This window comes from Oryzias melastigma, linkage group LG1 (genome assembly GCF_002922805.2).
Source record: "Oryzias melastigma strain HK-1 linkage group LG1, ASM292280v2, whole genome shotgun sequence".
NCBI lineage: Eukaryota > Metazoa > Chordata > Actinopteri > Beloniformes > Adrianichthyidae > Oryzias > Oryzias melastigma.
The window spans coordinates 9,147,921-9,167,328 of record NC_050512.1 but is presented as its reverse complement, the minus strand read 5'-3'; the positions used below and the strand labels follow the sequence as shown (position 1 = coordinate 9,167,328).

Here is a 19,408-nt window from a genome sequence, read left to right as displayed (position 1 = left end):
ATTGAAAGATTCCATGTAAGAAATCTAAAAAACACAAAACAATAATTTAATATGGGAAAGTATTTTCAAAAAAGTACTCAGTATGAGTAATTTACATTTATTCTGCTTTCTTTGTCGTATTTGGTATCTATTTTTTTTTTAAAACCAACAATGGCTACAGCCAATATGAAGAAACAAAAAAGTCATCCATCGTTAGGACTATGTTTAACTATTTGAATCGAGTCTTCCCAATTTAGAAAAAAGAAAAAAATGAATTTCAACCCCCCCTTTTTTTCCCTTTTAATAATAATACCAAACAAAAAACTTGAGTGTGTTTGGCTGGTAAATCATGTGCAACGTGTATTTTTGGAGATTTAATTAAGCTTGCACATAGCTTTACACAGGAAAACATACACCTTAAGTCCCATACAGGGTTGACCCATAACAGTGCTGCATGTCCAGTCCGGTGCATGGGGGGTCGTAGACAGGTGGCCGCACCTCAAAGTGAGCACAGGTGTTGAACACATTTATGACATAAAGGTGGTTTGTCATACAATTCTCCCTACACCACACTCCAGCCTTTAGTAAGGAGAAAGTACTGACCACCTAAACCTTGGTTCCACTGAACAGTCTGGTCCAGTATTTTGAGGTCTTCCATTGCTAAATGGACCCATTAAACAGTAGCCTACTGTACCTTTTGAATTAACCGGACTGTATCGTACTACTCCCTACCGGACTGGACGGCTCAGTGGAAATGAGGTTTTACTGACCCAGCACAAATGCCGTTTCAAAGTCAAGAGCCTTTAGAACTCCTATGGGATGCCCACACAAACCACACTTTGACTAGCTAATTTTTTATTTCTAAAGCTGCGTTCCCAATGCATGTTCAAGTGACCACTTTCAATGAAAAGTGAATGAAAATGTGCATAAACATGCATTTTGGGCATCCGTGTTCAAAACTCTCCCATTCATATGTTGGTACTCATGTTTTAACGACCATTTTTGGGCCATTGAAAGTTAAATTGAAATTTTGTGGGACTTCCTTTCGTTGAATCAGGGACTCAGGTTGGGTTTTGATATATGGATATTGATTCATGGAAGTGCCAAATTGATCATTGAGGAAGAATGAATAATTGTGGTTTGTGCCTGGAAGGAATTTTATTACACTAAGTCTTTCATAGATCAGAATAGAGCTGTAAAATGAAAATCCCGGAGTAAGATTGACGAGATTTACTACCTTCGGACCAATCCTCTTCCAGCTGTAGGTGGTGGACATGCACTAGCATTAGGTCACAACAACCACGTGATCAGAAATTGGATGTTATCCTCTGATATTTACTTTGCATCATTATCAGCACTTTATATTTCAAATGTATTATTTCACATAAATACTCTACGAGAAGCCTGCATATCATTAACACATAACCACTATTTATTTTGCCGCTAGTTTGAGCAGAAGGCAAACAACAGTTTAGCTAAATTGAGGTGACCTAACATAAGCTATGCTATGCTAAGGTAAACTACAAGATATTCACAGATTTAGATTTCTGGGATTAATAACTTTTAAAAAACCTTTTAGACTGACTTTAAATATCTCTATTGGTTTGTCTTTGTTCAAATAGCAACCTAAAAAGCCATTTTACCCGAAAAGATCTTTTTTTTGTTTCTGTTTGATGAGAACAGCGTTGTCCTGCTACTAACAGACAGCAGAAAAAAGAAAAAAAAAGGAAACTATTTGTAGGCTATGGCCTGTTTCCTTTACGTTCCAGTATTGTGTACTTTTTTGTCACGACCCGTCGCTCGCAGCATGCCTGTAGATAAAAATGTGCATCGTGTTTGCTTACTACGACTTTGATATTTTGTGCTCCATACATATTTGCCTCTTTTTTATTTAATCCTACAGCTCATATATATATGTTAGGGCAGTTGTGACAAGGATTTTTAGTAAATCTATGTCAATCAATCTATGTCCTCTAAAAGAGAAATACTTCCTTTTAACAGAAAATTACATTAAAACAAGACAATATAATTAAATGTGAAAATTAGAAAAATCATTAGTATATAAGTATAAGGTAGAAATGACGGTATAAAGTTGTTGTTTTACATAAATAGATAAAAAGTAAATGTCTTTAACTTTAAAACACATTTCTCAATATTTTTCAATATCACAGCACATTTACTGTCAATGGAATCACGTTCTGCAATGTCACTGAACAGTTTTCTATTAGTTTTTGGGAGACTGTCTTCAAGAAATAGGAAAATGTGTATTTTATGGACTACTATCATTTAATTTCATCCATTGCAAGAAGAAAAATAAGTAAATAAATAAAAAATACCCTTATTAGGTGCATTAAACAGGACTATGACTCAGCTTAAATCATCTCCAAATGTGGTGTTTGCCATGTTTAGTCACGACGTGGAAAACAAAACAGGTGGAACTGCCACTTGGCGTGAATCTTAATGTATAGTTTGCCAGAAAACAGAATGCATTTGGATAATGGATAATAAAAAATAAACCTTCATAGAAAAAGAGAACAGGGTGTCCTTTCACTGTCCATTTTTAACAAAAAACAAAGCATTTCAGGGTCTTGAACTTTTCTATCTTTTTCTGTCTATTCTTAAAGGATTCATTTAAAACTAAATACTATTTGAATGGAAACAAATACACCACATTTTTTTATCATTAAAATTATTTCTTTTTTACTCTCAGATTTGTGATATTTTAGAATATTCACCAACACCACCAGCTACTAATTGGAAGTTAATATGTCTTTCTTATTCTACGAGCACATGATGTGCCCACTGCCCCTTCTACGCCACGAGAAAAACACTTTCTAAATTAGAGGACAGCCACACACTGCAGTGAGTCTGATTAGAACATATTTGTCTAATTTATGGAGGAGAAGAATGAAGGAGACTGAAGGACCAGCCAGCCCCTGTCACCACCAAAGACAGAGTAATTCTCTGCCAACAGGGATGTTAAATATTTTATAGTTCACTGAGTTATACCCACATCCTTTGCATACTTGAGAGCAAAGGTTTGGTCACCAGGATGAAGTGTTTTTTTGTTGGCTTTTGTTTGACTTTTGGCTCTATACTTCAATGCATTTTAGTATAGAATTCAAATAACAGAAGATAAAAACTTTCTAAAAAATAGATAAGTTTTAGGAACATTTTCAAAATATTTATTCAGATTTTTTATAATTAGAATTTTCCTCTTTGTATTTTTAAGCAGACTCAGTCAGAATGTGGACAAAAGTGACATTTCTGCAAATGTTTGCACAGGGATGAGTCAGCGATCAATGAAAATAATGTTTTTGGTCTTTTTAACACGTTCTTGTGGCATTTTTCCGTATGACAGAGAGGATATATGAAGAAAGTAAAGCTCAAAATTATTATTTTTTTTAGTATTTCTTTATTCAAATTGTTGAGAATTGGGTGCCCTCATTCAATTCAATACCAATTACTTTTAATACCAATTATTTTTTTGCATACACTATTAAAATTTTCTCAAGCATATTATTTGTTATTTTAAAAAAAAATATCATCAAAAACTTTAACAACTTTAATTAATTAACAACTACTGCTGTTATTCAGAAAATATGTCCTAGAAAACAACAAAAGATTTTTGATTTTGGCTTAGAACAATATAATCATAATTAAGAGACTAAAGATGATTGTTGTTGGACTTCAGATTAAAAATATGTTAGTTTGTCTGAAAGACTTTTCTGTATCTCATGTAGACCAGGAAACGTTTTATGAGTGTTATGAGGAACCTTATACTTTAAAGCAGCAAACCATTTTTTAATATAAATCTACTGCATAAATGTGTTTTTGATAAATCTAGATTTAAATATAAACATAAATATTTATGGGTTTACAGTTAATAAACGTTCTACAAAATCACTTTATTTGTTTTTAATGAGATAAAGAAAAATCCTGAAGTATAAGATAAAGGAGAAGAAGTTATAATGAAATCAAAGATAAATATCACTTCAGGTATGTAAAAATGGCTTTAATAAAGTTTTCAGTCTCTTCTCTAAGGCAGTGGTCGACTGTGGAGCTTTCAGGTGGGGAGCTGTACTGTCGGGGAGCAGCGGAGCAGAAGGCCCCATCACCCACAGTGAGGAGTTTCATTCAGGGGTTTAAAAGGCAGCAGGAATCGGTGGAGCGTAAAGAACGATGAGCAGGGGTGAGAGGTTTCTTAAGGTAATGGGGAGTATTTCCACAGGCGCAGTGAGGAGTGAGGGGGGATACCTTGAATTTGAGTCTCGCAAAGACAGGAAGGTGTGAGCTGTTGGTACGTTTTGCTCCTCATCTGGATCCTTTTTGCTCCTCATCTGGATCCTGGCAGTGTTGTTCTTGATGTGTTGTGTCTTGCTGGGGATCCCCATGTGTGCGCAGCAGCAGTCTGAAGGCTTCATCCAGCTCGTTTGTGTCAAGCAGGTTAAGTGAGGGGCGGAGTCTGGAGACACCTAAAGATAGAGCGGTATTTGTGTTTTGACTTGTAGTGGAGAAGAATTTGTGGATTTGTGAACCTTAACAAAATATAGAATAATTCAAATGAAGCCAAATGTTCAGGGATTTTAAGTTTGACAGCTGAATCAGATTAGTGGAAAACACTTGAGGCAGTTCGCCAAAATAAAGAGCTTTTTTAAAGCTATGAAAACAAAATTCAAGCATGTTGTTGCTTTCAAGAAAACATAAAATGAAGGTGATTTTGGTGCAGAAGTGGTTTGGTGCATATTGGCATCAAAAGACATCATACTAATAAATAAAAAACAGCAGCCTTGTTTTATTTTATCTCACCAACTGGCCATCTGGGTATATGAACCTCCTGGTTTAGACTGTGACGGATCTTCAGAGTATAACTGAAGATCAGGGCTACCAAATAAAAGAGTAATGTCATATGATTAAAAGTGGTTAATATAACCACTTTTTCTTGTCCATATATGACTTAAAATGTTGTAAAGTTTTTTTCATGTAAATTTATAACTTTTTTCTTGTAAATTTACAAGACTTAAAGTAATGATTTTAAGACTTTAAATCTTGTAAATTAATTTCTTCATCTCTTAAATTTCTTATTTTTTCTCATAAATTTACAAGAAAAAATCTGATAAATTAACAAGTTTTTTTTCCTCATTCATTTATTATTTTTTTCTCTTAAGTTTATTACCTTTTTCGCAAATTTACCAGGCTTAATGTAATAATTTCATGACTTTAAATCTTGTAAATTTACAATTTTTTCCTCATAAATGTACATTTTTTTTGCGAATTTAAAATTTACAATAAATCATATTTTTTTTCTTGTAAATATATACAGGGCAGATTGCCCAGAATTGACACTTTGCAAGCTTAACCTTTTAACACTGGAGATGTTGCAGATGACGCCTAAATAACACACCGTTTTTGAAACATTATAAACCTTCAACCATTTAATTAGACTTTTCATGTCTGCTTTACAATGAAATGCAACACGTTACTAACATAAAGTGTTACAAAGCTGCTTTTCTCAGAATCTTCTTATACTGCATAATTGTGTACACGGTTGAAGATTTATGGTGGTCCGAAAAATGTCAACACAGGAGGTAAAGATCTTTAATTAAAGGAAAAAGGTTGTTAGAACGGGCACTTTAATGAAACAAAGTAGTCCAGTTTGTCCAGTTTTGTTGCAATTTGCAAAACTTATAAGCCTCACATTTGAATGCTAACAATATAGGTAAATGTAAAATTGACGTCTAACACTGGCTCCATGTGCAGATAACTAATATTGTAAAAAAAAATCTAATTAGACAGCTAATAAATAAATTTTTTTGGTGTAATATTTAACTTTTTTAGAAGAAAGTCAAATGAAAATTGTGTCCTTTTGCCACCAGCCTCCAGTGGTCATTTAAGGAACTGCAGCATTTGGTGCTTCCTTATTTATTTTATTTTTCATTTAAATTGCTACTTCTGTGAATTAAAAAGGGCATTAATATGCGACTACCAAATCTGAGTCCCTGATTTTTTAAAGTTCAACTATTTTAACTTTCAATGCATGTTCCATGGCTGCAAGTTTGTACGTAGAACCCAAAAACCAACTTATAATCTTGCATAGCGACACAAGAGTTTTGAATGTGAAAGCTTGTGTGTGTTTACATAGACTTTTCATTGGAAGTAGTTGCTTGAACACACGTTGGCCACAAAGGGTGAACTATAATGAGGGAACACTCTACTACATTAAATCAACAAATGCTTTATTAAGATGAGTTTGGGTTTTTTACCATCATCCCTATCTTTGCCAATTCTGGTCTCTCCAACTGTAGCAATCTCTGCCATTCATGGGTCAGTCATATTTCACTCTCACATGTTTGTCAAAAATAGGTCACATAGGAAAACCCTCTCCCTTTGGCCTCCCTGCATGTCTTTTATCTCACCGAGTTTTACCTGAAATTTCCCTCTTCAATCTTTTCCCCTCTACAAGACTTTGCTTTCATCTCAGATGGATGCACATTTAATCTCAGGCCACTCGTGTTTATACATCTCTGCAAACCAGCGTCGTAAACTTTGATGGTTTCACTACATGTGCTAAAGGCTAGTGGAGGCAATGCTCTGGACTTTTTTACTTTTATGTAACAAATGCCATCTTCTCCCACTTTGGTCGAAAAGAACAAAAAACTGTTTTCCTCTGACATTACCAGCATTGTACCAACCTAATCACTGCTTAAATCTCTGACATGTTTTGCAGACACAATTAAGATACTTCACAGAGAAGTCCTCTGACCACAGTTTCTTACTATGTGTTGCCTTCCAGCTCATTACTCATGTTAGACTCAGCACAGCAAGACCCCAGCTGTGCCAGGGACATGTGTGTTTCTGTCTTGACTTCCTAATGGGAACAAATGTGGTGGGAGGAAGACAATTAATCATCTGAGGTTGAAGTTAATTTCTAATCGTTATAATTAATTGTTCTATGATGATCACATGCCATAAATCATGTCTTTGATTTATATTTTCTTTTCCATTAGTTAAAATATTTTTACAATGATCTGAGCTTTTGAAGATGTATTTTTAATCAGTGTACATTTTGTGTATTTTCCAGGATGGTTGAATATTCCTTGGACCTGCAGAATATGAACTTCACCGCTATCCGAACTGTGAGAGTACTGCGACCTCTCAAAGCAATTAACAGAGTGCCAAGTAAGTCACAGCAGTACATCACATCCTAGGTGCACTCCCCACAGGGGACAGTCTTCATTAGATTAACCACATAGGTGCTGTCAGTGTTTTTTTTTTTTTTGGTGGTACAACCACTGACTGTATATGAGAACTGGACTGAGTGACCCCTCAACCCCCCCGTGTTCCAAACAGGAAGTTACCTGCTGGATCCAAAAAGCCAAAACCCCATTGACTACTATTGAGAAATAAACAGCTTATACTCAGTCATTATATTTGTCAGAAAAACCGTTCTTGCTCTGCTACCTTTTTTTTTTGGCAAATTCAAATTTTTCTGTTTTCCTTATTTTTTTCTCTAGTATAAATTCATCAAGTTATGAACTGACCAATCATGTGCCTCAATTGAATGATCAAAATTTTTATTTTCCCAAGAACCTCCAACAAGCTCACTTCTGATAGTTGAAAATGGTTGCCATAGCAACCTGGACTCAGACAGACTAGCTTGTTAATATTGTCTGGTTCCAACATGCCGGCATCCTTATAACAATAAAAAGTGGCAACTGAATGGGTTTGGTTGGAGCCGGAAGTAAGCCAATTTGTATGAGTGATGTCACACTCACTTGGTCCAGTTCTCATATACAGTCATTGAGTTACCCCAAACTGAACATATCCTTACAACCTTAAAAAAAACAACACAGATGAGCATTTGTGTGAAGATAAAAAAATAAATTGTGAAGTTTTGTCATTAGATAGATTTAAACATATGAAAGGTTTGATGACTGAAATTCCACAGCAGCCTTATGCTCTTCTATGCTAATTTCTTGAGTGGTCTCCTGTGATAGTCTGATGCTGATTGAGGACATTTCAACGTCTGTAAATTATTAATCCAAAAGCAAAAGTATGAATAAATAATCTCCTTTTTTTCAAGTTTTATGATTACGACGTGGATTTAAGGGGTCATTGAAAGCATATGAAGGAATTTTCCTACAAAAACTTGTGAATGAGGCCAAGTTTCTATGGAAAATGACGAGTCATTCCTTTTTTTTTTGTATTAGAAATATCCAAGACTGTAAAAAAGCATTTTAAGAGGTTTCTGCTTGACAAAAAAAACCTTTTGTATAAAGCAATGGTTGAAATGTCTTCCAGAGCCTGGATTAGACTTTTCCTTTCATAGCACTATTTTCACAGGTAACACATTCAGTGTAGTGATGCATAAATTAAGTTGAATGGAAAAGGTCACCATTCATTGAAACTGCAGTTCCACAAAAAAAGGCCACCCTAGATGTCTGAACTTTTAGCTCATTTTGAAACTTTTAAACAAATGCTAACTACACTCACAGGCCACTTCATTAGGTACATCTTACTAGTATCAGGTTGAACCCTCTGTTTCCTTTAGAACTGCTTTAACCTTGGTGGCATAGATTAAACAAGATACACGATACTCCAATCCTCTATTGTCCAGCTTTGGTGAATATGTGTAAATTGTTGACTAAGTTTCCTGTTCTTGGCTGACGGGAGTGGTACCCAGAGAGTTGTTCTGCTGCTGTAGCCGATCTGCCTCAAGGTTGGACGTGTTGTGCGTTCTGAGATGTTCTCCTGTAGACCATGGTTATAACCAGTGGTTATCTGAAAAACTGTTGCATTTCTCTCAGCTAGAACCAGTCTGGTTTTCTCGTCTGACCTCTGGCATCAACAAGGCCTTTCCGTCCACAGAACTGACGCTCAAGATAATTTCTCTAATTCTGACCATTCTCTGTAAACCCTAGAGATGGTTGTGGCTGAAAATCCCAGTAGATCAGCAGTTTCTGAAAGCCTGTCTGGCACCAACAACTATGTTCAAAGTTATTTAATTAATCTCTCGTTCTCAATCTGATGCTCGGTTTGAACTACAGCAGATCATCTTGACCATGTCTACATGCCTTAATGCATTGAGTTGTGATTGGCTGATTAGAAATTTGCGTTAATGAGCAGTTGGACAGGTATGCCTATTAAAGTGGCCAGTGGGTGTAAATATAAAAAAAAGGAAAGTAAAGCAGAGAGAAAGTTTTCTAATCAACTGTGAGGCAAATCTGGCCTTTTGTGGGTGAACACACTGGAAATGCCTGACACCAAGATGATGGTTAGGCTGCCTTTTTAGAGAAATGACACAAAACAGCCACTCTGGACTTGTGTTGGCAGTCAATTATACTTTTTTTTTGTATTGTGTTGCTGCTGGTATTTTCGAGGCATGTTTAGTTTCCCAAAATGTTATCTTTTTTGACAGTTTTCAGCACAATTATAAATTTTGAAACACGTATTATTGGTAAAAACCACTTGGTTGTCACCAATACTTTCTGTCAAATACATCTTCAGTACCTTGAAGTCTTTGCTATGTTTTTGTCATTTGACTGTTTACTTGTTGCTTTTCAGGTGATAGTTTGGCAGGTTATGCTGTTTTGTTACTGGGGAAAAAATGGTCCTAAACAATTGAACAAAACATTTTTGAAGAGGGGTCCCATTTCATCCCTTGGACACCTCTAAGCCTGCTTTGCTGTGTGTGAACTTGAAGTATTGGGGAAACACAAGGCTGTGAGGCCTTTAAAAATGTATAAAGCAATTTGTAGCAACGAAAGCACTTCAGGTACAATGGAATTTACACGCCGACCAGAAATAACCTGAAAGTCTTTTGAGCTCTGCAGTCACATCGATCCCAGGAAAGCTGCTTAGGGTGTCCTTTTTGATGGGAATTAGGCTGCTTGAAGCTTTTTTTTCACTACACTGATGGGTTCGATTGGCTCTGTGAGCAGTGATGTAGTGACTGCTTTCTACGTTGATATTATTCTCCTTCCTTAAATTTGCCTCACTTATAATAGTGCAAACCTACTACTAATGAAACTGCTAAGCAAGAGAAATGTCTTAAGAATTTTACTTGTTTAGTATTGATCTCATTATGAATCTAGTATTGATACATCACCTTGGTATCAATACTATCGATACTCAGATTGATACACTTATTCCTAATTTCCTACTGTCATTACCTCCAGTATTACTGTCCCCTGCATTCCTTTACCTGAACGACGTATCCCTTACTCCAGTGGTCTCCAACCCCAAACCATGGACCTGTACCGGGCCATTGACAAAAACATATATATACTTGTATTATTTCTGTTTTGTTTATTATCACATTATGAAAGAAGTTTTATTTGGGAAAACTACCAGATTTTTTCCATGACTTGGGCCTAATCCGAATTTCTTTCTTCTCCATAGCTTTTCTCCCTTCCTCTTCATTTGGCCCTTCAAATGGAGAGTTATAAAAAAGTAGAGTCTCTTATTTTGGACGTCACTTTCGTTCGCTGATTTTACCAATAATCGCCGGTCTGCTAGTGTTAGCATGGAGCTTCCAGTTGTTTCATCAGCAGTTTCATAACTTTAAAAAGGTCATACTACAACAGAAAGTCATTACTTACATTTAAATGCACACATCTGTGGTTCAGAGCACACCCACGTGAAGATAAGTGCTCCTCAGCACGATACAGTTTTCCCTTGCGATGAAGGACTCGTTTACCCTCCTTTTGGAGGGTCCGATTTAATAAATAAATCTCCCGAACACGACTAGTGCCCCTTCAAATGGAGGGGAAGGGAGAAGGGAAGAATTGGGATTGGGCCTTACCCTTGACGCATATTCAATTGCACACCTTGGTCACGTGTCTTTAATGCATTAGCAACCTCCTTAAACTGGCTGATCTGACCAATTGAAATCTAGAGTAGGCTACAAAGTCTAAATTTAAACCAGGAACAACCAAATAAACTTGCTTATTTAAGGAAATTTGTCAATAATTTGGGGAATTTTCCTAAAACAAAGCTTAATTAGTTAGGTGCTGTGTTAACCCTTGTGCTGTCCTAGGTATGTTGATGTTGGGAGTGGGGTCATTCAGACCCCACAAGACAGCACCCAGAACTTTAATTTTCAATTATTTTTTATTTTCGCTGGTGTCCGTGGCACACATGAAATCCTGTCCACATTTGTCATGGGACGAATAACACCTCAATGTAAGGATTGGGTCATCTGTACCCCATAAGCTACCACAAGGGATATTGTTTTGCCCTGATAGATAATCTTAGCCTGAATTGAGTTCTCAGTATTTGTATAATCATTCAGATGAAAGTCACGTTTTTGATGTTTCTAACATGTTTCTGTGACATTTATCTGATGATGGAGGACATATCTAAATAAATTTGGCTTAAAATTGCATTTCTGAGTATTTCGTTTTTCAGATCGTGCAGAATCAAGGGCAGACATTGGAAAAAGCTTGTTGCTTTAACATATTTGCTACAGTTGGCGGGCCATAAGCTCTGCTTCATTCTGATGCATCCACTTACGGATTACTAGATCCATGGGTATAACTTAGTTTTCTTTGTCTGATCTGATCTCTGGATCAAACTATACAGTTGGATAGCTCCAATATTGCTCACCATTTTTGTTGCACCGCTAATGTTAGGTTGTGAGTCATGAGGTGCTGTGAGGTAGCGGGAAAAACTGTAAACAATGGGATGATGGGAAATGAGGGCAGGTCTTCCCTGCACCAACAATCAACTTGGAGGTGAAATTCTGACAAACTTTTATAGCGTCTCAGAAACGGAAAACGACACAGATTTTTTTGATTGTGGCTAAAACTGGCAAAATTATAGTTAAAAGAGAACTGGGAACACTTTGAAAATAGATCAAAAGATAATTGGAGGGAGGCTTTAAAATAAAATAAAATGAAATGCTAACTTTGACTTCCTATAGATCGGTACGTGAAAATGTTGTCGGACATTGAACTGGTCCGTTGCCTAAAATTTGTTGGGGACCACTGCCCTACTCCATAAAAGAGGCAGTAGTTGCTCCTGCACCTCACTGAGGAGTGATTTATTCTGTTGGGACAAATAAACCAAAATCATGATCTCCTACTACTACTCTTCCAAATTGCAGTCTGGGGTGGTCAGGATTAAAAAGAGGGACATAAAAATCAGAACATTGTAGTGTCTTTCTCCATTCTGCGTGTGTGTGTTTGTGTGTGTGTTTGGAAAGTTGTGGTTCAGGAGGGACAGTGGTTATCTGCTCATGGGATCATAGGTGATTCACGTCTATGTGTCGGTGTGTGCAGGGGTGAGGCAATTAACCCCAAATTGCCCCCCTGAGGCACTCATGTGGCAAATAAAGACTGTAGTGAAATGGAAAAATCAGAGGAAGTGTAAGGTGAATGTGGCTTGTACTTCTTGTTCTTTTTGGTGGTCAGCAGGTTGAAAACAGTCAGTATTTTGTGTCGAATAAAGACAGAATCAAAAATCACACATTTTTAAAATACTAAAATGATTAGAGACAAACAAAAAAAAATAAGGAGAGGAGATGAGCAAAAATTGACATTTGCTTAAAACTTTTGTAAACATTTACTAATGAAAGTTTATTCAATGCGAGACATTGAGTCATCAAACTCAGTCACAGAGACACAGAAACACCGCAGAAGCACCGTGGTGAAGTGAGCTGTTGTGGGGAAGTGGCTGTCATTGGAAACAGCTCAACATTATCCATGTCTTCCATACATTCTAACTGAGATATCCACTGACAACGCTACATGTAGCGACCATGCTAAAAACATTAGCTGGTAGCTCCTCCCACATGCAGCTGTGGCGTCAAGCTCAGGCAGACAGCGAGCAACAAATTTGGCGAGCAGCGAATTTGGCAAGCTGACAATTTGCCACACAGCGAAAGAGGGGCGGGCTACGCGAATCGTGTTCGGTGTGTACGTAAGCATAACATTTACCGGTGGCACAAAAGTGGCGAGCAATATCGGAGATAAGCAGCTGTACAGTTTTGAGCCAGAGCTGCTTGTGACCTGCTAAGCATATTTTCAACATCTGAACTACAAGTTTTTTCCAAGGACATTTTTTATTTATTTATTTTGGGTTATATCACAAGTTACTTCTGCTTAACTGGAGCCCTCTGTCTACATGTGCAGAGAGTTTACTCAAAAAATTGCTTGGGTGTTAAGGAATTTTCATAAGGGGTACATTTAGTAAATTTAGAAAATATAACAACACTATTAACTGGGTGAATACCAGTGGCGGGTTGTGCATTTCACACCTAGACCTTCAGTAGTGCTCCATCTGAATCAATCCAACCCTCATTAACTATTTTATGGCAATAAAACTTCTACTGCAGGTACAACTGCCACACACACACCAAAAGCATAAAAAATAACCTGATAAAATTTCAATATTATGTAGGGAGATAGCAAAATTTTACTCACCAAAAATCCAGATTATTTAAACACAAAATCCATCCTTTCTATCCTCAAGAAGATTTCAATCACTCTGTCGTGCAGAATCCATGCGTTTCGCAGATGGAAAGTGTTCCGTGGCTGTGATAAGCTGGAAAAAGCTGCATGCGGGAATTGTTCTGGTATTCCTGAAGCCTCTCGTGGTCCAGGAGGGAGACAAACATCAGTTTTTGTGATCTTGAAATCTGGTCTGTGTCTGGAAAATAATATTGTCGGTAGTGCGCGCGAGGATTTTGCGCTGCACCTCTTCGTGCGCTCGGAGCGCCCGCGGTGCGTTCAGGGGCCTCGTAGATTTCCTCGTATCAGCTTCACTCCCGCTCAACGGAGTCACGGAACTCCTTTACCCGTGTCAGACAAAACTGTGCCACAACTTTACCCAGACATTCATTTTCCACCAAAAATCAGACGATGAGACGCTTTCCACTGGCAACATCTTCAAACCTGACACGCCGCTCCTCGGCACCTGTGTCCGTCACCTAACGCAGAACCAGAGCGAGCTGCGAGCTGTCCAATCAAGGCTCGTGAAAATGATGACGTTTCCGTGCGCCTGCTAGCTGGCCTTGGTTTGGCCTACTCCAAATCTGATTGGTTGAAGCAACAGTTTGGTCGACAATTATTTTATGCTACAGGGCCCGCAGAACTGATTGTGAAGGCCTCCGGGCAGATTTCTTTGACCCTAGCAACAAATGGTGCTGCAATGTGATTGGTTAATGCTTAAATAGGAAAATACACGTCTGGAAGCAGCGCAACCAGGGAGACAGCAATGAAAGGACGAAGACAGAGCATTTGGAATTATAGAATACGTATTCACGGAAATAAATAATAATTAATATCAGTCTGTGATTCAGATATTTTTAGGCCAGCAGAGAAGGCCTTGCAGGCCCTGACGGCCCGCCACTGGTGAATACTCAATTCTGATTGGCTGCAAGGTGTTCTTTAAAAAGTGATACTGCTTCGTATCCGTCAGTTCACGTCTCCATGTTGTTCAGTAATTTCTAATAATAGACATCTCGTTGGTCTCTATTCATCACCTATGTCACATTTAATGTCCAGCTTTACCAAAACAGAAGAAGTTATTACCGTTTTTAGTGAATTTCTCTGTACTTAACTTGTAAATAGGAGCATGACTGTAGAAATCTTTATGTAGGATTTATTTTTCAGATGTCGGTGATGTGATTTTCTGGGACTGGGAGGGGTCAAGAGCAGCTTGATGAGAAAATTAAAAAAACATACATGCTCCACATGAAAGTTCCCATAATTTTCCAGTAGAATTAGAAAAAAAAAGAGTCTGTTTGAATTTTTAAAAGCAGTAGCTGGAGGCGTTTGGAAGCTCTTTAAATATAGCAACAGTTTGTTGGGCAGCAGCTTGGTGCAGGGGAAGGTGATTCAGAGGCCATAATCCATTCATCTATCTGCTCATCCGGGACCAGGTAGTGAGGCCATAATATTAAAGTAAATCTGGTTTGATTTTGACAGGACAGGGAAAAAAAAGGCTGTGATTTAACTGTGAAATTACACTGTAAAAAGTGAAACATTGGATCAGTTTACAAAAATATCTGTAATTTGTTACATTTAAAAATATTCTTTTTTTTATCAAATTAAAATTTTATGTTGACAAAACCATGAAAACTAATAATGTTAAATGTAAAAAATTACTTGTTAATTGATCCAATATTTTACTTTATGGGGGGACATTTTATTTTTTCACAAACATTGCACAACTAAAATGACATCATACATGACTTCTCAATACATTTTTTGCCAAACTTTAAGAAAGTAATAAGAATTAAAAATATAAACATATTCAGAAAAAAAATTTGTCATGTTGGGATTTGGCATTGTTTAGGTAAGGTTTATAAAACAAAAGTTTATAGAAGGATTTTAAGTGTTTTTCTTTGTTTTTAATAAATATTATTGAACAAAAATAAATTTCTTTGTCATTTAAGGCTTTTCCCTGCTTTAAAATAAGATAGATAGTTGGAAAGATTAAGCAGATACATTGTCACATAAATAGTAATATTTTATGATGACTGATAATCTAAATAAATTAGGATACAGTCTGTTAAAATACACATTTGTAGCTGCTTTAAACAACTTGAAGTCATCTTTTGTCCAATCCTCAATCCTACTCTCTCTGTAATTGACTTCCCACACATCTTTGCTCCAGTTCACTGAGGTGACTAGTTTACGAATGGCTGTCTTAAGGCTCTACCATAACTGTTTCAATCAGGTTGCGGGCTTAAATAAGACAGTTTTATACGAAAGTCTTCATTTCTTTTTCCAGGCACTTATTGCTGATGTTCTTTGAGTTACTGTCCTGACATGTGATTGTGTTCGATAGCCTGACTTTACCTACGGAGTGGAAAGTCTTTTAATAGACTTTTGGACAGTTATTCAATTTGAACTTAGCTTATTTTTCTGAGGTGAGTTTTATATTGACAATAAAAGTTATCTCAAGGCATTATCTAGCAATCTTTTTGAGCCTCCTAATCAGACCATAGTACAATAAAAACAAGTACAGCAGTTAAGAAGAATGGCATTGAATATGAAGTTAAATGCAGATTTTAGTGTCATTTATTCATGAAACTAGAAAGAAATAACCCACCTCAACCATCTTGCGCCAGGTCAAACTTTGACCAACTTGAATTTGATAGTGACTTATGGATGGATGGTGTCCCTTTTGGTGCCAACCATTTGAAAATTGATCATGGAGGAGAAATTAACAATTGAGGTTTGTGCCCAGATGGAATTATTTGACACCATGTCTTTCATATATTTATAGACCTGTGACAGAAAAGACCTTTGTATCGCTTTGACATTTCACACCAAGCATCTTCCAACTGTAGATGGAGGATATGTGCTGGTAAACAGTAAAAAAGGAAAAAGAAGAAGCCCCTCCCTGCTTGTCCAGTGTGAATAGCATTAAATTGTTTTTTTTTCTTTCACAAGTAAAGAATTTAAAATAGCTTGACAAAAAAGTGTTTTTTAAACCAAATTGATGAGCCATTTAATTAAAGGCTACACCTAATGTTATACAATATATGTGGTTCAGTGTTTTGCTTTCTGAAATTGAGTTTTTAATCGCTTTTTGACTTAATTTAGCGTGTCTATTAAATTGTGTTTTAATTAAAAAATTACCGAGCCTCTAAAGGGACATCAAAGTAAAAAAAAAAAAAATCTGGTTCTCAGACCCAGCAGTTACTATGTGGTTTGCATCACTCACTCTCTGGTGCACACTAGATAAGTGATGTGCACTAGATTGTAAGTGGTCAGCACCAGATAATAATTGATGTCCACCAGATAACAGGTGATGAGCACCAGATAGTAACAGTAAACGGTGTGCACCAGATTGTAAGTGGTGAGCACCCAATAATAAGTGACACACACCAGATAGTATATGGTGCAGACCAAATAATATGTGATGCACTCCAGATAATAAGTGATGCACACAAGATAAGTGGTGTGCACCAGATACCATCTTGCAAAACTTACTATCTGGTGCGCATGAGAAACCAGTAGTTTTTTTTTTTGTTTGTTTTTTTTTACTGAAATATCCCTTTAGGGGTTTTGTAAAAAAAATATTGACCTTGTGAGTTTTTACATTTATTTTTAAAAGTGTAAATGTAGATATTTGTTGGAAAAAATTTAAATGCAGTTAAAAACCAGCGATAAATCACAAAGATATGCAAAAAAAAAGTCCAAAAAGGAAGATTTTACCACACAATGTTAAAGTAGACAGGGTTTGTCACATTATTTGTATAATATGATTTCTTTAGACAGAAAGAAATCAATTTGGTTTATCTGTCATTATCTCGCAGTGCTTTGCAAATGCTGGACTTAATTTACTCCTGAATAGGTTGTTCTGCTCAGCTCCCCCATGACTACCCATAAACAGCGATGAATCTGAACCACGTTTTCAGCTGTAATTTACCAATTCATTTTTTTTATTCACTGACTTCTCCTTGTGTAATTAAAAAAAAAGCAAACGCCTGGGAAACGGCCAAGAAAATAGCTTCTGTTTTGTGGAGAAAATTAGGGTGAAGCTTTCTTTCTTCGTGGTTTAATTTGAATCGTTTAAAATGAGGACAGCTTTTTAAAGTGATTGAAATTAAATGAAAAAGAAAGAAAAAACAGAAAAGCAGACGGTGTGATGGGGAAAAAATAATGCAGAGAGACGATAAATGGAGTTGGGAAGATGGGAGTTCCGAGCTCCATGGAGAATGTGTGAAGATGACCGAGAGGAAGAGAAAAGCTGATGAGAGGAGCGATGCTGGGGAAGTTTCACGAGCAGACTATTACAATGATAGATAGATCCAAGTAAGTGCAAGGGATGGAAGGACTCATCGGATGAAAAGAGATAAAAGGGGTGACAGAGGGCAGATGAATGTAGTAAGGATGATGAGAAATGACATGATTACATGTCAGAGAAAGAGATGCATCTATTCAGGCATTTGACCCTTTATGTAATCAAATGCAGATGAACTGATAACACACGCACATATAGATACGATAAATGATATTCTGCTTCATAGAGATGCTGAATGACTCAGAAATTCAAATGTTGCAATTTCTCTCAGACTCTGAATTGAAGCAGAACAGCAAATCACACCCACAGAGGCGTCTCGGGGTGATCATGGTCTCCTCCACTCCGAACACTCTCACTGCGGTTCAGCTGCTTCCATGTTAAAGCTGTTTTATGGTGGCAAGATTTCATTTTGAATGTGATCTAAGCTCCGAGGAGCTGCTTCTGTTATCTTCAATCAGGGTTCAGCCGCAGAACCTTCTTAAATTATATTTTAGCTAATACAGTCAGCTACGCGCTCTCTGGGGTATAAGAAACATATCAATTTAACAATAAACTCAATTTGCTGCTGAAGTTTTCAGATGAACGATCTATGAATTGGTTAGTTTTGCTTTAGTGACAAGTGCCTTTATGGGGAAAAAAATGACAAATCTTGTCGATTTTTTGTGGCCCGCACAAAATTTTATGATTAAAGACTAATAGGTGGGCCAGTACTGGCACCTTACTAATGACTTGAGTGCTGTGTAAGGTCACTGTACAACAGCACTACCCACATGTCATAAGTGCATGTAACTTCCATTACCCTTACAGATGCTTCACAATATCCACACCACACGCATGACAGTGGTATGTTCCACTTTCATGATCCCATAAGGGGTAACCAAACCCTAACTCAACTTTTTGGCTGTTGACCTCTATAAATGGGGCTTTAAAAGCGCTGACTATCCGTCCTTGACAAATTTTTGACTATTTAAAATACACTTGTTTATTAAAAAAAAAATATTGGTCTAAAACCGTTGGAGTGTTGCCCCCTACAGGTTGATAGATGTATTACAGCTGAATTTTGAGATGGTGATTGGGTGCAGTCAGCCTCCTGTTTGGTTACCCTCTTGTGCTCTTTTATGGGGTCCAGGTGACCCGACCCTTATATTGGTGATCCCTCCCATGACAGGATTTTATGGCTGCCACGGACACCAGTGAAAATAAAAATTCCTTAAAAAAGAAAAAACTACAGAACGCTGACTTGTGGGGTCAAGATGACCCCTCTTTTAATGTAAACATGGCTAGGATAGCGCAACAGTGGCTGCACAAGACAAATCTGGGCTCCTGTCCACGACCATCTACTAGCCCATATGGGTCAATCCCCCATACGGGTGCATGGGTCAAAGGCCCTAGGAAATTTTTTTCAATAGAAAGAAATATGACAGTACGGGGACCAAAAATGCAGTAGCTCAGTATAAGGAACTAAAAAGTTGAAGAAATACATTTAAAAAATATTTACATTTAAGGTTCCACTTTGATCATCTTTTGAACAATTTCCTCTGTGGTCCTTTAATTAAAATTATGCTGATTTTTAACCAAAATATATATTAAAAAGGAAAAAAAACACCTGTGTCATTTTTTAGAACATAGTTTCTGTAAAGTGGCAAAAGTTCACAAGAAATTCACCTAA

General features: G+C 36.9%; 1 protein-coding gene across 1 annotated transcript in view; it reads left to right on the top strand.

Annotated features, from left to right (window-relative positions):
• Positions 1 to 19,408, top strand: part of LOC112137652 (voltage-dependent T-type calcium channel subunit alpha-1I) — a 168,526-nt gene that overhangs the window by 25,262 nt on the left and 123,856 nt on the right. The window contains exon 3 of the mRNA XM_024260075.2: positions 7,061 to 7,158. Coding sequence (XP_024115843.2) covers positions 7,061 to 7,158 — 98 coding nt within the window. The remainder of the gene's footprint in view (positions 1 to 7,060; positions 7,159 to 19,408) is intronic.